This window comes from Perognathus longimembris, chromosome 2, assembly GCF_023159225.1.
Source record: "Perognathus longimembris pacificus isolate PPM17 chromosome 2, ASM2315922v1, whole genome shotgun sequence".
Taxonomy (NCBI): Eukaryota; Metazoa; Chordata; class Mammalia; order Rodentia; family Heteromyidae; genus Perognathus; species Perognathus longimembris.
In genome coordinates, this window is record NC_063162.1 from 299,006 (window position 1) to 317,397 (window position 18,392).

At 51.2% G+C, this 18,392-nt stretch overlaps 2 protein-coding genes across 5 annotated transcripts; both read left to right on the plus strand.

The window, feature by feature from the left end:
- The first annotated feature begins 3,356 nt into the window (after positions 1–3,356).
- Echs1 (enoyl-CoA hydratase, short chain 1) lies at positions 3,357–12,515 on the plus strand. The gene is made up of 8 exons (XM_048337991.1): positions 3,357–3,579; positions 4,743–4,940; positions 5,635–5,762; positions 6,305–6,404; positions 7,679–7,783; positions 8,273–8,392; positions 9,737–9,804; positions 12,051–12,515. The coding sequence occupies exons 1-8, from the start codon at positions 3,492–3,494 to the stop codon at positions 12,114–12,116; spliced, it is 873 nt and encodes a 290-aa protein (XP_048193948.1). The 5' UTR covers positions 3,357–3,491; the 3' UTR covers positions 12,117–12,515.
- Positions 12,516–15,328: 2,813 nt separating this feature from the next.
- Positions 15,329–18,001, plus strand: Fuom (fucose mutarotase). 4 transcript variants are annotated; one of them, XM_048337987.1, is made up of 6 exons: positions 15,329–15,456; positions 16,221–16,289; positions 16,466–16,536; positions 16,853–16,951; positions 17,434–17,507; positions 17,715–18,001. In XM_048337987.1, the coding sequence occupies exons 1-6, from the start codon at positions 15,372–15,374 to the stop codon at positions 17,809–17,811; spliced, it is 495 nt and encodes a 164-aa protein (XP_048193944.1). In that variant the 5' UTR covers positions 15,329–15,371; the 3' UTR covers positions 17,812–18,001. The 4 variants fall into 4 exon arrangements, with proteins under 4 accessions (XP_048193944.1, XP_048193945.1, XP_048193946.1 ...); XM_048337988.1 differs by having other exon boundaries at positions 17,763–18,001; XM_048337989.1 differs by lacking the exon at positions 16,853–16,951.
- The last annotated feature ends 391 nt before the right edge of the window (positions 18,002–18,392 follow it).

Consider the following 18,392-nt stretch of genomic DNA (forward strand, 5'->3'; position numbering starts at 1 on the left):
CGCCGCCGGTGTTGGTGGGGTGCTTCGACGACGTCCTAGCGCCCTCCGTCGCCCTGGCCGAGCTCACACCGGCGGGGCCGCGGGCACCCTGAAGGCCAGAGTGGACAGAGAGGGGCCAGGAGAGGGCCGTTCGGGCTGCCCGGCGAGAATCCGCTGTGTAGTCGGTGACGGGGCCCGGGAGAGCTTACTGTCCTAAGAAGGGAGCGTTTAGCAATAGTGCGAGGTGTTGGGGTGTCACCCAGGAACACCGGCACGGACTAGGAAGGAACTGAGTAAGACAAAGTTCACTTCTTCAGAACGGAGCCCCTTCAGCCAAAACTCGGAGAAGGCGGCACCGAGTAGGCTGGCTGCCCCCTTCCACCCCTAACCCAGCAGGCGCCGCCCCTCTGCTGCCCTGGTGAGCTCAGGTTCACTCGGCCACCCTAAGTAATTTAAAAGGAGCTTCTAACAGGATGTCTTAAAGTGCTTGGGGAAAGAATGGATGTAACGAAAGTGTAATTAACAAGGGCCAAGCCACCAGGCCAAAGCAGGAGCTTTTCAAGAAAAAAAATTCTGGGGCTGGGGATATAGCCTAGTGGCAAGAGTGCCTGCCTCGGATACACGAGGCCCTAGGTTCGATTCCCCAGCACCACATATACAGAAAAACGGCCAGAAGCAGCGCTGTGGCTCAAGTGGCAGAGTGCTAGCCTTGAGCGGGAAGAAGCCAGGGACAGTGCTCAGGCCCTGAGTCCAAGGCCCAGGACTGGCCAAAAAAAAAAGAAAAAAAAAAGAAAAAAAATTCTCTCAAGAGTTACTGATGTTGCCTAGCCCTCTCCACCACAAGTGTGCAAGTGCACACAGGCACATAAATCCGTGTGTCGGGCTGGGATGTAGTTCAGTGGCAAAGAGCTTGCCTAGCAAGTGCAACGTCCTGGGTTCGACCCCCTGTACCAAAAAAAAGAAAAGAAAAACAGTTTTTAAAAGTCCGTGTATAGTGGGCTGGGAATATGGCCTAGTGGCAAGAGCGCTTGCCTCCTACAAATGAAGCTCTCGGTTCGATTCCCCAGCACCACATATATGGAAAATGGCCAGAAGGGGCGCTGTGGCTCAGGTGGCAGAGTGCTAGCCTTGAGCGAGAAGAAGCCAGGGATGGTGCTCAGGCCCTGAGTCCAAGGCCCAGGACTGGCCAAAAAATAAAAAATAAATAAAAGTCCGTGTATATACTGGGCATGTACCGGTGTTCCTCGATTTGCATGCGGGAATCTAATATTCTCTTGGTAAACTGAAAAAATATGGTAAACATGAGGTGGATTTAACACTTTAACCCAGGAACATCATAGCTTGTTGCATTATATCCAATGGAGGTTGTTTACCGTCCTGATCATGGCCAAGTGGAGTTGCAGCTTTCTAGAAAGTTACAGATCCCTACATAACCCTTGCCCTGGAAAATAGCAAAATTCAAAATAGTTTCTGCTGAATTGCTTATGCACAATTGTGAGGTTAAAAAAAATACACTGGGACTTCGGCTTCTGGCACGTCGGCGGTCGAGAACCAACATGGTGGCGGCTGCAGTGTTAGTGTCTCGAGCTTCTCGGCTGCTTGGCTGGTCCCCAGGTGGGGCGGCCCATGTCGAGCGGTGCGCACAAAGAGGAGAGCTCAGCTCGCATGTGGAAGGCCCTCACCTTCTTTGTCACACTGCCCGGGGTGGGAGAGAGCATGCTTAATGTCTTCCTGAGGTCTCACCACGAAGAACATGACAGGCAGGAGTTCGTCGCCTACCTCCATCTCCGCATCAGGACCAAGCCCTTTCCCTGGGGAGATGGCAACCATACTCTATTCCATAACCCTCATACAAATCCTCTTCCCGGGGCTGGGGATATAGCCTAGTGGCAAGAGTGCCTGCCTCGGATACACGAGGCCCTAGGTTCGATTCCCCAGCACCACATATACAGAAAACGGCCAGAAGCGGCACTGTGGCTCAAGTGGCAGAGTGCTAGCCTTGAGCGGGAAGAAGCCAGGGACCGTGCTCAGGCCCTGAGTCCAAGGCCCAGGGCTGGCCAAAAAAAAAAAAAAAAAAAATCCTCTTCCCACTGGCTATGAAGATGAGTAAAGAACCTGGACTATCACCCAGGCACCCATTATCACAGCTTTGGTGTGGACCAGAAAAGTATATGGGACCTTAAATTCACCTTCCTTTCTTGTATCAAATGACAATTAAACTGTTTTTCCATCCCTTTGCTTATAAGCAAGAGATGGCTTAAATAAATAGCTTAAACTTAGGTTGGTTAAAAAAATACACTGAACCATGGTAAATCGGGGAACTCCTATGAGTCACAAGTATACATATACACTGCACCAAGATGCAAGTAAAAAAGCTCAAGATATAAGGGGGAGGAGGCAAAACGTCCACTCTCCACTCTGGGACTTCTCTCTGAGAAAAGAGCAAATTGTTGATTCATTTGGGGGAGTCAAATTATACCTAAAAATGGGTGGTGTACCCATAATCTCAGCACTGGAGACTGAGGTATGAAGATCAACCGTTCCAGGACAGCCTGGGTTGCATACCCAAAACAAAAGTAAGTGCCTTTTTTTTTCTTTTTTACTGGAGCCCCTACCGGATTACACACACACAACACACTTTCTCCCTTTTACTCCCCAACCCTCCTCATCCCTATTACTCACAGGCCAACTTTCCCAACTACAAGGTTCGCTCCCACCCCCAGAGGCATGGGTCTGCAGTCTGGCAGAGTGCTTCCAATGAACTGAAGTTTCCATGATAGGGAGAGCACAGGAAGGGGGTCTTGGTTGATGTGGAACGGATTCTGGGTCAGTGTGTGCTGCTGTGCTCTCAAAGCCAGGAGGCACCTGCTAGGGTGCCGCCTAGGATGCCGCGGACCACCCAGGGGCTGTCCCAGGCAAGCAGGACCCCTCCCTCCCGCAGGCACAGCCCTCGCTACACCTGAGGCCAGCTCTCCGCAAACCTGGCCTGCCCCTGAGCCTTTTCACTCAGCCTAACGTCTCAAAACTACAAGGAAAGGGCCGGCGGCCCCGGGAGGAGGCGTGCACCGTGTTTCGGATGAAATCACTAGCTCCAAAGTCACCCATTTACACGTGGGATAGGGTCAGGTGGAACTTTATGCCCCCCTCCCGCCTTCGGAAGTAAGCTGCTGACGTCGTCCCTCCTCTACTCTACGCCGCCGTCCTTCTGCGTCAGCACGCTGAGGCCCTCTCGCGGCGGCGCCCGCTGACGTCGCCCGTCGGAGCAGTCCTCCGGCTCCGGGCTCCCGCTCCGCCGTCCCGCGAACGCTGTTCCTCGGGACTGGGGACGCACGTCCGTCCGCCCCCCAGCTGGCAGCTGACCAGGCAGCGAGCCCGCCCGACCTCGGTCTCGCGAGGCCGTGACGTACGTGGTGCTCGCGAAGCCACGTCCGGGACCTGCTCCCTCCCGTCCCGCTCCCAGGCCGGGTCTCGCGACAGCGCTGGGCGAGGGAGGCGCTAGTTGTCCTCCCGCCATGGCCGCCGTGCGTGCCCTCCTCCCCGGCGCCCGCAGCCGCTTGTGGTTCCCCTCCCGCTTCCTGGCGCTGCGTCCTTTCGCCTCGAGTGAGTAGGGCCCCGGCGGGGGTCGGTACCCCGCCACCCGACCTGGACCCCGCAGGCTGAATCCTGACCACCCCTGGCTACCCGAGGACGGGGTCTGACCCCAGGCTGCGGGCCGGAACCCCGCACGCCTGGCCCTAGACTCCCGCCCGACCCCAGACCTCCTCTGCCCTCGCCCGCCTCGTGGCCCCCAGCCCGACCGACCCCAGCCCCCTCCCCAGGCCCCGCTCCTCCCGTAGTAAGCCCCGCCTGCCTGGAGGACCCTGGGTGCCAGGACCTCTGGCCAGCTGGGCACTGGGATTTGGGTTGTGAAATCTCGTGTGTGTTTAGACGTAAGCGGACAAAAGTCAGCCAGTGAGTTGGAAATGAAGTTTACCGCCCCTCCTGTCCACAATGTGCCCCCACCCCTACCTCTCCCCAATCCAGTCAGAAACTCCAGTACTTACACCTGACCCCTCAGCTGGTGTCACGGCTCACCCGCTGCCCTCTACCATCCATTACCCATTCCTGTGTTAGGAGGAATTCTTAGCCGTGACCTGGCTCTGGGGTCCTGCACTGCAGCCTGGAATGCTTTTTATTTGCCGGCTGTCCTGTGGTAGGCACACTGCCCCTCAACACTTCATGACAATTCATTTACTCACTGTCAACTCCAAAGGAACCAACTCCCTCCCCCAGCACTCTTGTCACACACATACATTCACTCTGCCAGGCAACCACTGCCACCACCCCCACACACAGGCACTTTGCCAGGCAACACACACACAGGCACTCTGCTGTGCAACCAACACACACATACAGGCACTCACTCTGCCAGGCATCCACACACTGCTCACGTGTGCACACACACGCACTCACTTTGCAGGGCTCTTCTTCCCAAGTCTTCCAAGTCATCTGGCTGCCCACTCTAGGTTTTAGCTGTCATCTCATATTGTCTGACACTAACCACCCAGCCCAGCTAGAGTTCTGTTCTCTCACCTCTTGCCATGTTCTGGGATGAGCTGGCATATGGCAGAGAGGGTATCTGTGTACTGGTGGGGGGGGGGGCAGTTAACATGCAGTTGTAATATCAATGAATGTGAAGTAAGAGGCTAAAGCAACAAAGATTAGCGTCCCTCTGGGCCTCTGACATCTGTTTGATGGATATCCCTTTTGTCTTTTTGTCCTAGGGGCCAGCTTTGAGTACATCATTACAGAAAAAAAGGGGAAAAATAGCAGTGTCGGGCTGATCCGGCTCAACCGCCCGAAAGCACTCAACGCACTTTGCAATGGCCTGATTGAGGAGCTTAACCAGGCCCTGGAGGCTTTTGAGGAGGATCCAGATGTGGGGGCCATTGTGCTCACTGGCGGGGATAAGGCATTTGCTGGTATGCTGGATAGCCATGATGTAGCTGGGGGAGGCATTCCCATGGACTATGGGAAGCAATAAGGTAGATAACATCTAGAAGGGCCCTGGTGGCTCATGCCTGTAGTCCTAGCTACTCAGAAGACTGAGATCTGAGGATTGCGATTCGAAGATCCAACTCCTACAGTAGGAAAAGTCTGTGAGACTGCTATCTCCAATTAATCACAGAGAAAGCCGTAGTGGTGCTGTAGCTCAAGTGGCAGAGTGCTAGCCCTGAGCAAAAGATCCTTAGGGACAGCACCCAAGCTCAGAGTTCAAAACCTAGGATTCCCCCCCGCCACCCCCTCCCCACAAAGATACCTCTATGGTAGTGTGTGGCTCAGGACTTACATGTAAATGAGCTTCCTGGAAGAACAGCTCTTTAGGCTGAATGCTCGTTTATTCCACCAGCAGAACAAGTGTGTTCAGGTGCTTACTGGTGACTGACAAGCCCCTGTTTCTCTGGGGTTCACCTGACATCTGTCACCTGTCTCTCCTTGGTCTCTTTACATTACCTCATCTGAGCAGTCATCTCACTCTGTTGCCTGACTGCATATTGGTTGATCCCCACTTCCCCAAGGCTTATACATGGTCCAATTGAGAGCTGCCTGTAGTTTGGGCCTGTAGGATTCCTGGGCTCTGCTCTCTGGTAGCTGGAACCTCACCTCTGCCTTTAGCTGGAGCTGATATCAAGGAAATGCAGAATCAGACCTTCCAGGACTGCTACTCCAGCAAATTCCTGAGCCACTGGGACCAGCTCACCCATGTGAAGAAGCCAGTCATTGCTGCTGTCAATGGTTTTGCTGTGAGTGTCCACTTCCAGGGTTCCCTGTGGGTGGTGGGAGGAATTATGCTGTGTGATAAAGTAGTCCCACAGCATCTTACCTGTTCTCAGCAGCTGCTTTGGAATCATCACAGCAGAGCTCAGTGTTTGCCTCAGTCAGAATATTTATTATTGGCCCTTTGCAGAAAGGCTTTCAGCACTCAGTAAGCAGTGCCAACTCTTTGTAGATAATTTATGCCAACGCTTAACTTTATTCCATTAGATCTATCTTTATTATGCCCATGCCCTGTTTTGCCTTAATAGAAAAGTTTAGTAAGGATAACGTTTCTTGGCTGAGAATGTAGCTTAGTGGTAGTGTTTGCTTAGCATCCATGAAGCCCTGGGTTCAATTCCTCAGTACCATCTAAACAGAAAAAGCCAGAAGTGCTAGCCTTGAGCAAAAGAAGTTCAGAGACAGTTCCCAGGCCCCGAGTTCAAGCCCCAGGACTGGCCAAAAAAAATGAGTAATGTTTCTGCCTGGGCTCAGATGTAAAACGTACCTGCTGCCAACCTTTGTTCTGCAGCTCGGTGGGGGCTGTGAGCTCGCAATGATGTGTGACATCATCTATGCTGGAGAGAAAGCCCAATTTGGACAACCAGAAATCCTGCTGGGAACCATCCCAGGTGAGAGAATGGCCACTCGATTGCACATTCTGCAGGTAATTCCTCCCGCCCATGGCTTGCACCCAACCTGAGGCCCAGCTGGGTAGTCCAACCAGTGACCACAGTGCTCCCTCTGCAGACAGACAAGAGGAGGTAAGAGCTCAGTACCACACTGGAATATCAGACAGTGTCCAGCTCCCATGATTACCAGGATCCCATGTCTGATGTGTCATACAGTAGTGATGCTGACTTAAAACCACATTGGTTTTCTCCTATTCGTGGTCTTTGTCTGTGGCAGAGCCCTGTCAATCAGAAGCAGGGGAGAGTTATGTATGATTCTGGCCCTATCCACTCCTGCATCACTGACCACAGTAGGTCATACAACCTTACTGAGCTTGGCACAGCAGGGGAAGAACCAAGTCATCCAGCAAGTAGTTGAAAGAAACTTCAGGACTAATGCCCTGATCTCAGTTGGGTCCACAGACACACCTGTGACTCTCTCTACTTCCTGGCTGACTTGGTTCTGCCCACCCACCCACTGGGCATGTCTTAGGCTTTATCTGTGGCTCCTGTGAACTTGCCAACAGCACATTCTTTCGCTCTCACTCTCGCTCTCTTGCTCTCTTTCTCTCCCACCTCCCTCCCTTGCACCTCCTTTTTCCCCTTCCTCCCTCTCTTCCTTTCTCTCTTTCTCTCTCTCACCCTCTTTCTGTCTATCCCTCTTTCTCTCCCTCCCTCCCTCTTTTTCTTTACTGAGGTGTAAACTCAGAGCTTTGTGCTTACTACCACTTGAGCCATGCCTCTAGCCCATTTATTTTGTTTTTTGAGATCAGTCTCACTTTTTGTCCGGGCCATCCTAGATTGCAATCCTCCTGAGGCTTTCCACCATAGCTAGCATGACAGGCATGCACCACTACACCCGGCTTTCTCTGTTGCGATCAGGTCTTACAGACTTTCTGCCCAGGCTGACCTGGGACTCAGACCTCCTAGTCTTAGCCTCCTAGTTAGCTGGGACCACAGGTGCATACTACTTTGCCCAGCTTTCAGTTGGTTGGAAACTTTGCCTGGGCTGGCCTCAAACTATAATCTCCTTTCTCTTAGCCTCCCACAATTTACAGGTATGAGTCACCATACCTGATTACCATTCCTTCTCTTTCTTCCTTTTTGGGGGAGAGGGAACCCAGGGCCTTGTGAATGATAAATGAATGCATGCTCTTTCACTAAGTTGCTTCCCATCCCTGAGTTTCAGCCTCACTGGACACAGAGTAAATATGATTACAGCCTTCTTCCCACAGGTGCTGGAGGCACCCAGAGACTCACCCGAGCAGTCGGAAAGTCACTGGCAATGGAGATGGTCCTTACTGGTGATCGGATCTCAGCCCAGGATGCAAAGCAAGCAGGTGGTGCATCTGCCTGTGGGAGCCAGGTGGAGCCTTGGGGGCTGCGTCAGCTGTCCCTGGAGGCCCTTAGTCTTACCTTTAGGTTTTATATTCACAAATACAGTATTAAAAGAGAATGACCACAAGTGTCCTGGATAGAGAGTAATAATAAGGCAATATCCCTTCCCACACCCCAGCATAGGCAGTGGGGATCCCTGGGACCTTTATAAGCCAGCCCTATCTGCTCGTCAGTGACCACAGTTCCTTGTTCCCCCACTTCTGATGATGTGGACAGCCTGCCCTGAGTGTGTCAGAGACAGCAACTGTTGAGAAACAGCCTCCATCCTCCCCTACCCCAGCACAGTCCCCACCCTCCCTCTACCCCCAGCACAGCCTCCACCCTCCCCCACCCCCAGCACAGCCATCTTTGTTCAGTACTCGGAGCTCTGGGCCCTTGGAGAAAGAGAGCTGGCACAGTACTGTGTGCTATTTTCATTTTCTGTGTTGTAGGTCTGGTCAGCAAGGTTTTTCCTGTCGAAACGCTAGTTGAAGAGGCCATCCAGTGTGCAGAAAAAATTGCCAACAATTCCAAAATTATAACAGCCATGGCCAAAGAATCTGTGAATGCAGGTAGGGGGCTGCTGGGAAAAGTGGGGAGGATCCCCTGGCCTGCAGACAGAGTCATGAGGCCCTTGAATGACTGCGCTTTGGCCTGTCCTGGGCAGAAATGGGAAGGTTCTCAAGATTGTGATTTCTGCCTTGAGTTCCAGGTCTTAGTCAGCTCACAGGTTATTTTGAAATGTTAGTATCCATTCCTATTAGAGTCCCAAACTGGGCCCAGCCTGACAGGTGAGGGAAGTGTAGTAGAGGGCATAGAGAGAAGGGCCTGAGCCAGCAGCCCTGTCCTAAAGTCACACTGCTGTCTAGTTTGTGGATGAGCCAGGTCTTCCAGCACCTGGGTTGGAGGTTTCTCATCTTATCGCAGGCTGTGTTTTATGTAGACAGTCTGCAGCATGGGACCTGAAGGGGCATCTGCATGAGCCACCTGCCGTCTCTAAGGGTGAAGCTCGTTTGGCTTCTCAGTTATTTAGAATCCCATTGTGTTTCTGCTCTGTGTTGCCTGTAGAGTCAGTGAGATCAAGCAAGGCTTACAGCCTTATAAGGCTATTGCAACCTCTAGAGGGACACCAGCCCTGGCGGTATCAGCCTGGCAGCTGGTCACCTTGGTCAGATGCTCTGAAGTTTGGACACCAGCCACTTAATGTCTACAGGGAAACAACCACCAGCTCTGGCAGGATCATGTCTTAGGTGTTTGGAAAGCAGTGTTACATGTCCCCCACTAAAAAAGGCCTAGGATGAGGCCCAGAGCAAATGACAGTTTGTTCCGTAGGGCCATTCTCTTCTGGTTTTGTTGTTTGGTTTTGTTTTTTGCCAGTCCTGGGGCTTGGGACTCAGGGCCTGAGCACTGTCCCTGGCTTTGAGCCACAGCGCCACTTCCATTTTTTTTTTGCATATGTGGTGCTGGGGAATCGAACCCAGGGCTTCATGTATATAAGGTGAGCACTTTACCACTAGGCCATATTCCCAGCCTCTCTTCTGGTTTTTATCCTTTCCTATTTTCTGTGCTTTCCATTTCATCAGCCAGCTCATATCCTTGTAACCGGACATATTTTGTGTTTGCCTTTATCAAGCTCCAGGTGTTTCTCTCCTGTGGGCACATGAGCCACTGCCAACATCACTTGGGAATCCCGGGAAAGCATTTTGTTTGTGTGGTCTTCACTGGTAGGGCCATGCATTTGAAGAGGAGGTAGAAATGTGCCAGCATAGAGGCCTGTGCAGAGGGAGCTGGGCCTTTTGACATGCTGCCACTTGGGGTCAGCAAAAAGGTCCACCACTGTGACCTCTGTGACTCCCACAGAGATCCCAAACTGGGAGTCAGCATCCCAGTTTGTGATTGCAAGGTTTCTCTTTCAGCTTTTGAAATGACGCTAACAGAGGGAAACAAGTTGGAGAAGAAACTCTTCTATTCAACCTTCGCTACTGTGAGTAAACAAGATTCTGCTTGAAATTTGTGTATTCCAGTTCTGGGAGTTACTGAGAATTTTCCTTCAGGTTTTATCATTAGATGCCACTTCCTTTTGGCCAGAACTTACTAGCTTCTCTTCTAGCCAGATCAGACTTACTCTGTTGGTGGCCTTGATTTTATTAAAAAGGTAGACTTGTATGGATGTGAAAAGATGCAGGGCACCAGTGGTTCATTCTTATAATCCTAGCTACTCAGGAGGCTGAGATCTGAGGATCATGGTTCAAAGCCAGCCCCGGCAGGAAAGATCTTGAGATGCTTACCTCCAATTAACCACCAGAAAACTGGAAGTTGAGCTGTGGCTCAAAATGGTAGAGCACTAGCCTTGTGCTGAAGATCTCAGGGACAGCGCCCAGGCCCAGAGTTCAAGCCTCACAGTTGACAAAAAAAAAAAAAAAAAAAAGAATGGAAAGCTTTTCAGGTCATCTTGTGTTGCAAAAAATGTCCTGTGCTTGTATCCTTGATCAGCTGCTCCTTTATTTAAAGTGTAGTTCATAACTGAACACAGTGGTGAGCCTATAGTCCTAGTACTTGAGAGGCTGAGATGAGAAGATTGCTTGAGCCCAGGAGTTCAAGATCAGCCTGAGCAACTTGAGACACTCTCTAAAAAATAAGTCAGATACTCGTTTTGCCTGTATTTTCCCTAGGTCATTCCATTTGTTCAGAATGTGGTTCAAAACTAATTTGATGCTTCTTTTTTTTCTTTTTTGCCAGTCCTGGGGCTTGAACTCAGGGCCTGGACACTGTCCCTGAGCTTCTTTTGCTCAGAGTTAGCACTCTACCATTTGAGCCACAGCTCCACTTTTGGCTTTTACTGTTTATGTGGTGCTGAGGAATCGAACCCAGGGTTTCATGTATGCTAGGCAAGCACTCTACCACTCAGCCACATTGCCAGCCCCACTTTTTTTGTTTTGTTTTGTTTTGCAATACTAAGGATGGAACTCAAGCCCTCATGCATGCTAGGCAGGCATTCCACCACTTGAGCACCCTTAACCCCTTTTTCATTGTTTATTTTTGAAGAACAGTAGCACTTTATGCTTGGGCTGGCCTGGGCTCCAATTCTCTGTGCTTCTCTCATCTCTGAGCAATGGAACTGTGCGCCCCCTTTGTGCTTCATGCATAAAACTGCACCCAATCTTTGTGCCTTCCCTGTAGTTGAGATGATAGGTATATACCACCATACCCAGCTATTGATTGAAATGGAGTCTCACCAACTTTTTTTGTGTGTGCCAGTACTTGGGCTTGAACTCAGGACCTGGGCACTGTTCCTGAGCTTTTTTGCTCAAAGCTAGAGCTCTACCACTTGAGCCACAGCTCCACTTCCAGTTGTTGTTTTTGTTGTTGTTATTTTTTAGTGCCTAATTGGAATAAGAGTCTCACAAACTTTCTTGCCCAGGCAGGCTTCCAAGATCTCAGCCTCCTGAGTAGATAGAATTATAGGTGTGAGCCGTCAGCACTGGCTCAGAGTCTTACCAATGTCTATATGCCCAGGCTTGCCTCAAACCTCAGTCCCCAATTTCTATCTCTCAAGTAGCTGGGATTCGTTTGAGTCTCCGTGCTCAGCTGATTTAACACTTTGATTGTTTATTTATTTTTGCCAGTCTTAGGGTTTGAACTCAGGGCCTGAGCACTATCTCTGAGTTTTTTTGCTCAAGGATAGCACTCTACCATTTTGAGTCATAGCTCCCCTTCATAATTTTATGCTTTCATGTAGTATTTTCTGTGGGTTCTGCCAGTAACTTAAAGGAAATTATATTCCCTAGTTGCTGTTATAATTAATTTCTTTTATTATTAGGAAGTCATACTGTTCAGGTGAAGAAAAAAGAAGGGCTCATGCATGTGCACACAGTGTATATGTGTACTTAAGTGTATATGTGCATATATGTACTTATGTGTATAAGTATATACGTGTATACATGTACTTAAGTCAAGGAAGGAGCACGTGCAGAGCAGAGTTCTGATCCTACCCCTGACTTTGAGTCAGTGACTTTACTGGTTCTGGTATGTGTGTGGTCACACCCATTTCTAGACCTAGCCCTGTGTGTGAGGATTCCTTTCCTGGGCAGTGGGCAGGCCCACTGCACAGTCACACACATACACACACATATCACACCACCTGTAAGACAGCAGGAACAACCCTCAGGCAGGTGGGGTTTGGCAAGAAGATGTGAGTGTCACCTCTACTTCTCTTCCTTTTTCTGCCAGGATGACCGGCGAGAAGGCATGGCTGCATTTGTGGAGAAGAGGAAGGCCAACTTCAAAGACCACTGAGAACCAGAAAGTGCAGCCCACCTGTTGAGAAACAAATCATCCTCGTAAAGGGCAGTGATGGGCTCCCGGCGATGGCCATAGGGCTGTGGCCTCTGCTCAAGCTCTTGTGGTATGACCAGCTGCTTCCATGGCAGTTGGGAGAGTCAGTGGTGTTGGGTCTGATCAGAGTACATTCTTCCAAATCATATCCACTGAGGAGCCTTCAAAGTTTTCACTTTTTAAGAGACCGATGTTTGCAACAGTGGTCTCTCATGTGCACTTGTGTTGGGTGGAAAGCAGTGTGTGCCCCATCTGCAGCTGTACAGCTGAGAGTGTGACTGCTCAAGGGAGGTGCTCCTGTCGGCTGATTTTGAACGAGATTATCTGATTAAAGTGACTGCTTCAAATCAATACAACTTACTTTTAATCCTCTCTAGAGGGAGGCTGAGAGCTGATGGTCCACTTTTGAAGCCATCCCCAGTTGACAAATCTGAGACTCTTATCTCCAGTTAATCAGCAAAAAGCCAGAAGTGGAAGCATGGCTCAAGTAGAAAAGTGCCAGCGATAAGTGAAAAAAGTGATCAAGAGCATGAGGACCTGAGTTCAAGCCCAGTACTAACACACACACACACACACACACAACACGCACAAAATGATTTTTTCTCATTGTAAGTGATAACATCAGAAAACAAAATGGCTAAAGTTAGTCATCCTTGTGCCATGTTCCTAGAATAACCAACAACGGTGAGTGTGGACTTTCTGCCTAAGACCTTTCTGTGCCCAGATGCACACATACATGGCTCCAAGGGGCATTCCATTCCCACTTCTGCAGGCTTCCTTTGTATTGCTGCTATATAGTGCTTATCTAGTTGGTTTGGTTTGGTTTGGGGAGTACTACAATTTGAAAGAGCCACCCAGCCCATTTACTAGGCAAGTAAGTGTTTTACCTTGTGAACCACACCCCCAGCCCTGTAGTATTGTTTCAGTGGTAGTCTTCTTAGTCACGTAATGTGCACACAAACTTCACCATCTTAACCAGGTCTATGAGCTTCTGCAGTGCCACAGCACTTCCTATCAGTGCAAGGCCAGGGGGGCTTCAAGGCCCATGGGGGATTGCTTCCACCTGAGACAGGGCATTTGCTTAAAATGTATATTCATCAATCTAGGCTAGAACCTGAGATGCCCTGGAATCCACAGTGCTCAAGTTGCCTGTGGTTTCTGAGGCACAGAGAAGTCCCAGGTAGGAAGTGCCCAGTTAGAATCACGCACAGGGACTGTCAAAGCTCTCTGCCATTTTTTGCATGAGCTTAGGAATCCTCAAACACAGAAATGGCAGGAGAGAGATCCTGAGGGACTTGTCCTCACCAGGCTTCTTGCGGTGGATTCAGGCTTCCCTAGGTTGCTGTGTAGTGCAAACAAGTCTGAGGAAGCCTGGGTAACCTAGGGATCCTGCGTGAGAAGCCACCTCACTAACACAAAGTCTGCTCTTGTTCTCAGAACACTAGTGCTTTTTCAAACTTGGTTCTGCAGCCAGTGTCAGGAGAGCGGATACAGGTCCTGAAGCCTGGGCAGTATGCTACCTAGGGATAAGGTAAATGGTGCTGTTCTAAGCCTCTGGGCAGCCACAGACTCAAAATTTGTATGAAAATTCTGCATCTCACCAAGTGGGCACTAAAACTGCCATTACTTGTATCCCATCGGTGGGCTGAAAGTGGCTTGTCTGCTGACATCAACCCAGAACAGGGCTCTACCTAAGAGAAGGGCTGAGGTCCTCCAGGGTAACACAACAGAATTTAGGGTTCATGACCAGGCCACAGAGCCTAGTGTGGTTGTACACTGCAAAGGCTGAGACAGCAAAGGATACGTGACCAGACCTAGGAGCCGCCTAAGGACCACTCTCCCTTGGTGAAGCCTACAGACCAACACAGCTGTGACTGTCAGATGCCATTTACAGTCCCCCAGCTCAGTGTAGTTAGCAATCTGGATTATAGTCTTGGCTTGGGGCTGGCATGGACCAAGAGCATGCAGACCCTTGGTCTGGCCAACCTGAATTGAAGAGGAAATGAAACACCCACTGAGAACTGACTTTTCCCAGACTCTGACTCAGCACATCTCAGATGACTGCTTGTGTCCAGCTGCAGGGCAGCTCACATGCTGTGACACTTGCCTTCAGGTGTCAGCTCTTCCATCCACCAGGCTTGCCTGTCCTCTCAGATGCTGTAACTGGAAGTTGGCACAGGCAGGAGAAGGAAATAGTGGGTCCAAGCATCTGTGCTGAGTTCTCAGGAAGTTCTCCTTCACACAAAAGGCAGATGAGTTCAGGAGCTCGAACACACTCTTATTTGCAGAAATAGACACAAAGGACTTGGCAGGGCAGAATGGGGCTCTCTGAGACCGGCCTGGTGAGGTGTAGCCTCTTCCGTGGCACCAAACACAGACATACTCATTTCTTAAAGCTGAATACACAAGGAGACTGTGGTGGTGAGACTATTGACCAGAGTCTAGAATAAACAAGCAGAGGAGGTCCCAAGGATTTTAATGCCCAAGGGAGCAAACCTTAAAAGTTGGAAAAGAATATACTATTTTGATCTTCTGTGTGTACTGGGCATCCTCCTCTGTAAGTGGGTTTTGAGACACTAGATACTAGATTTCATACTGCCAGCTACCTACTGACCATAAGCAAGAAAGGGTTCCACAGTACACCTATCTGAGGGCATCGCAGACAGCCATCTGCCCAGCTTTCTGGCTCTTGCCTGCCCACTCTAATCCTGGACTGGTCACTGCTCCAAGCTTCACGTGTTCTGGGCAGTGAGCTGTGTGGGGAGGCTGCCCCAGGAAGGAAGACCCCATCTTGCATTGAGCTAATTGGCCACTGGCCCCTCTATGGGTTTGGTTTTGTATTTACTTTTGAATCTGAAACCCTTCTTGTCTGTCTGTTCAGTACTAAACGAGGAAGCTATGGAGGGTGCAACGTTCCACTCACAGGGTGAGGCAAGAACTGTTTTTGTTCAGCCCCCAGCCCTTTCTTTAGCCATCCAGGTCTGCTGCAGTGGGCATCCCAGGGCCATGTGTCTGGGACATGGGGCAAGCAGTGCATGGACATTTTTACAGGTGTTTGCTGTGGCCTTGTCATCCTTCCCACACTGACTGTAGACTTCCATACCTCTGAGCATTGCCTGTCAGCACTGGCCCCGCCCCTCCCCTCCTCGGCCTCCAATCCATCTGTCCCCGCCCCAACCTATCAGGCCCTGCCCCAGTCCTTCAGAGCCTGCAGTCATGGTGGCGCTCAAGGGCATCCCAGCGCTGCTGTCCCCGGAGCTGCTGTTTGCACTGGCCCGAATGGGACATGGAGACGAGATTGGTGAGTGTGCAAGGGGTGACAAGAGGACTCTGGGGTACAGTCCAAAATGATGCCTTGTCCAAGATGGAAGAGGAGCCACGTTCTAGCCTAGTTCTGGGGGTACTGCTGTGGTCAGCTTGCCCTTGGAGCAGGAAGCCCTCTTCACTTCTTTAGAAGGCCTGTGGGCAGCCCAGGCCCACTGTCTACCACAGTCTGTTTGTTCTGGCAGTCAGGCGGTGGCTGGTGGCCTTGGAGTTAGGCTGAGGCTGTGTCCTGGCAAGTTCTGCTCCCTCCCAACCTAGGTATTCTAGGTCAGTAGCTGCAGCAGGAAGCTGGGCCTGCCAGCTAGCGGCCCATTTTCAACCTCCAGACCACTCCTCAGAATATGCCTGAAGGGCCTCTGCAGCTAGTGTCTGACTGCAACTAAGATCCATGGTGGTTTCTCCTTTTGGGGGGCCACTAGCCCTGGGGCAGGCTGGACTGTAAGAAACTTGGTGAGACTGTTCACTGCTCCCTAGGCAAGGGCTTAACTCTCCTACCCCTGTGTCTGTCTTTCCCACTCTGCTGGCTCTGATGGGGGACCACAATCCATGTACACCGACCATGATGGGAGTTTTGACTAGTTGCCCCCTGTGTACTCGCATGCGCACGCGCACCCACACATACCACTTAGGTGTATGGCCACCTGGGAGATTGGGCTACAGAGATGCAGAGACAGGCCATGTGGGGTGAGCATCTGAGAAGATGTGCCACAATGACCAGGTCCTGCCCTGCTGTCTCTTCAGTTCTCGCAGATGCTAACTTCCCCACCTCCTCCATCTGTCAGTGTGGGCCTGTGGAGATCCGAGCAGACGGTGAGCAAGGTTGGGGTGAGGGTGGCAGTGATCTTTTTTCCAATGGCTTCTTCTCTGTCCTGGGCTCCAGCAGTCCTTTGGCCTCTTACTGAGTTCCAAGAGTGAATATTTGGGGCAGAACAGAGAAATAAGCCATGAGGAAGGCAAAGGTGTGACCCCTAGCTCTGGCCTCTTAGGCCTGGGCATCCCAGTCCTCCTGGAAGCTGTGCTGAAGCTGCTGCCTCTGGACACCTATGTGGAAAGCCCGGTGAGGTTCTGGGAGCCATGCCTGTGAGATTCTGGGCAATGTGCCCTGTGAGGTTCTGGGGGCCATGTCCTGTGAGATTCTGGGCAATGTGCCCTGTGAGGTTCTGGGGGCTGTGCCCTGTGAGGTTCTGGAGGCCATGTCCTGTGAGATTCTGGGGATGGTATTAATGTTCTGAGCTTCAGGTTCCCTTTCCCGGACTTTACCTTACCAGTTGCTTGACAGTGAGGGGCACATTACCCCACAGGGGCCTTTACTGCCTCATCCGGAGAGTGCTGGAGCTACACCCAGTGCTGAGGAGCTGACCCCTGTCTCCTAGGCTGCTGTCATGGAGCTTGTGCCAAGCGACAAGGAGAGGGGCCTGAAGACCCCAGTGTGGAAAGATTATGAGCTCCTTCTGCGCAGGGCTGGGTGTACAGTGAGCTTGCAGCCTGGAATGTGGGAGGGGCCAGGAATCTCCCGTCTCGGGAGAGTTCAGAGTGAACCCTGGGAGGGAAGCCATGTGACCTGCTCACAAGCAGAAAAGGTGGACCTGGGCTGCCTCCTAATCCCCAGAGCTTCCCACCTCCTTCCAGGCCTTGCTTTCCTCCCTCTGTCCCCAGGTTAGTTCAGAGGGACTCAGGGGCTGGAAGTGGTGGCTGAGTGCCCCAGGAAGGAGAATACCAAGCCCAGCAGCCACCTTGTCAACCACAAGACCCTGAACAGGGACATGAGAGATGCACTATGCACTCACCACCCAGGTCTGAGTCAGAGGTTGGGTGCCTCTGAGACCCTTACACTAGGAGAGTGAGGCCTAGAGGGCCCTGCCTGTCAGAGTCACAGCCATCTGCCTGAGGACTCAGAGCCTATCCAGGGGTGTTCTGGGCAGGGTCCTCCCAACTATGTTGTTTTATCTTCCAGAAAGCCTTGGTGATGATAGAGAGGTTTGAGTTTTATGAACGAGCAAAAAAGGCTTTTGCTATTGTTGCAACTGGGTAAGTTGACTGGGTCCAGCTGGCTCAGGCACTCCACTCCCTAAGCCCAATCCCACCCTCTGTTCTACTCTGGCCAGATGAGACTTGAGGTCCCATGAAAAGCAGGAGGGATTTGGGCTGCATGATCTTTGTTTGCCCAAGTGGCTGGTGTCTGGATCTTTGTCCAGCAGGATGGCTGGAAATAACAGATCTTGGCTTTGTCCCCAAAGGCCAGGGGCAGAGTCTCAGCACTGGTTCATCACAGTCCTCCTGCAGGGAAACAGCCCTCTATGGAAACATCATCCTCAAGAAGGGGACAATGTAGGCCTGGTGGCGGCCACAACACACCAAGAAGTGCCAACACCTGACCAGTGTCTTCCCCATGATGTCTCCAGCCCTTGGCCCCAACCCAGCACCTTAGGAACTGGCAAGTGTTGGTGGCCGGCCCTCACTGACCAGACTGAGATTCTCCCGATTTGTAAAAATGATGTTAAAATGAGTCACTGTTAACCTTCGGTCTGAAGGCTCTTCTCTCACTCAGGCTATTTTATGTTGAGTTCTAGGCAGGCTTTGGCACTCCAAATCCTGATGAACCCTCAGGTGGGGCATCCACATGGGACTCTCCCCTTTCCCCAAGTCTATAGCCATGTGGTGCAGGAAGAAGACAGAAGAAAGATGGAGCTGGTAATTTGGAAGGCTATTAGTCTTCTAGGAGTCAGGGAGAGAAGGGCATATGAGTAAAATTTTAAAAATTAATAAGAAAAAAAACCAAAAAGATGGAGTTGGGATGGCCAAGGGCTTGCTCAGAGCCTGAGGGTGGGCCACAGGCAACCAAGCCATACTCCAGTGTCACAGGAAGGTAGGATAGAGATTTGGTGTTGAGCCTAGGAAGGAGCCTACTGGGCT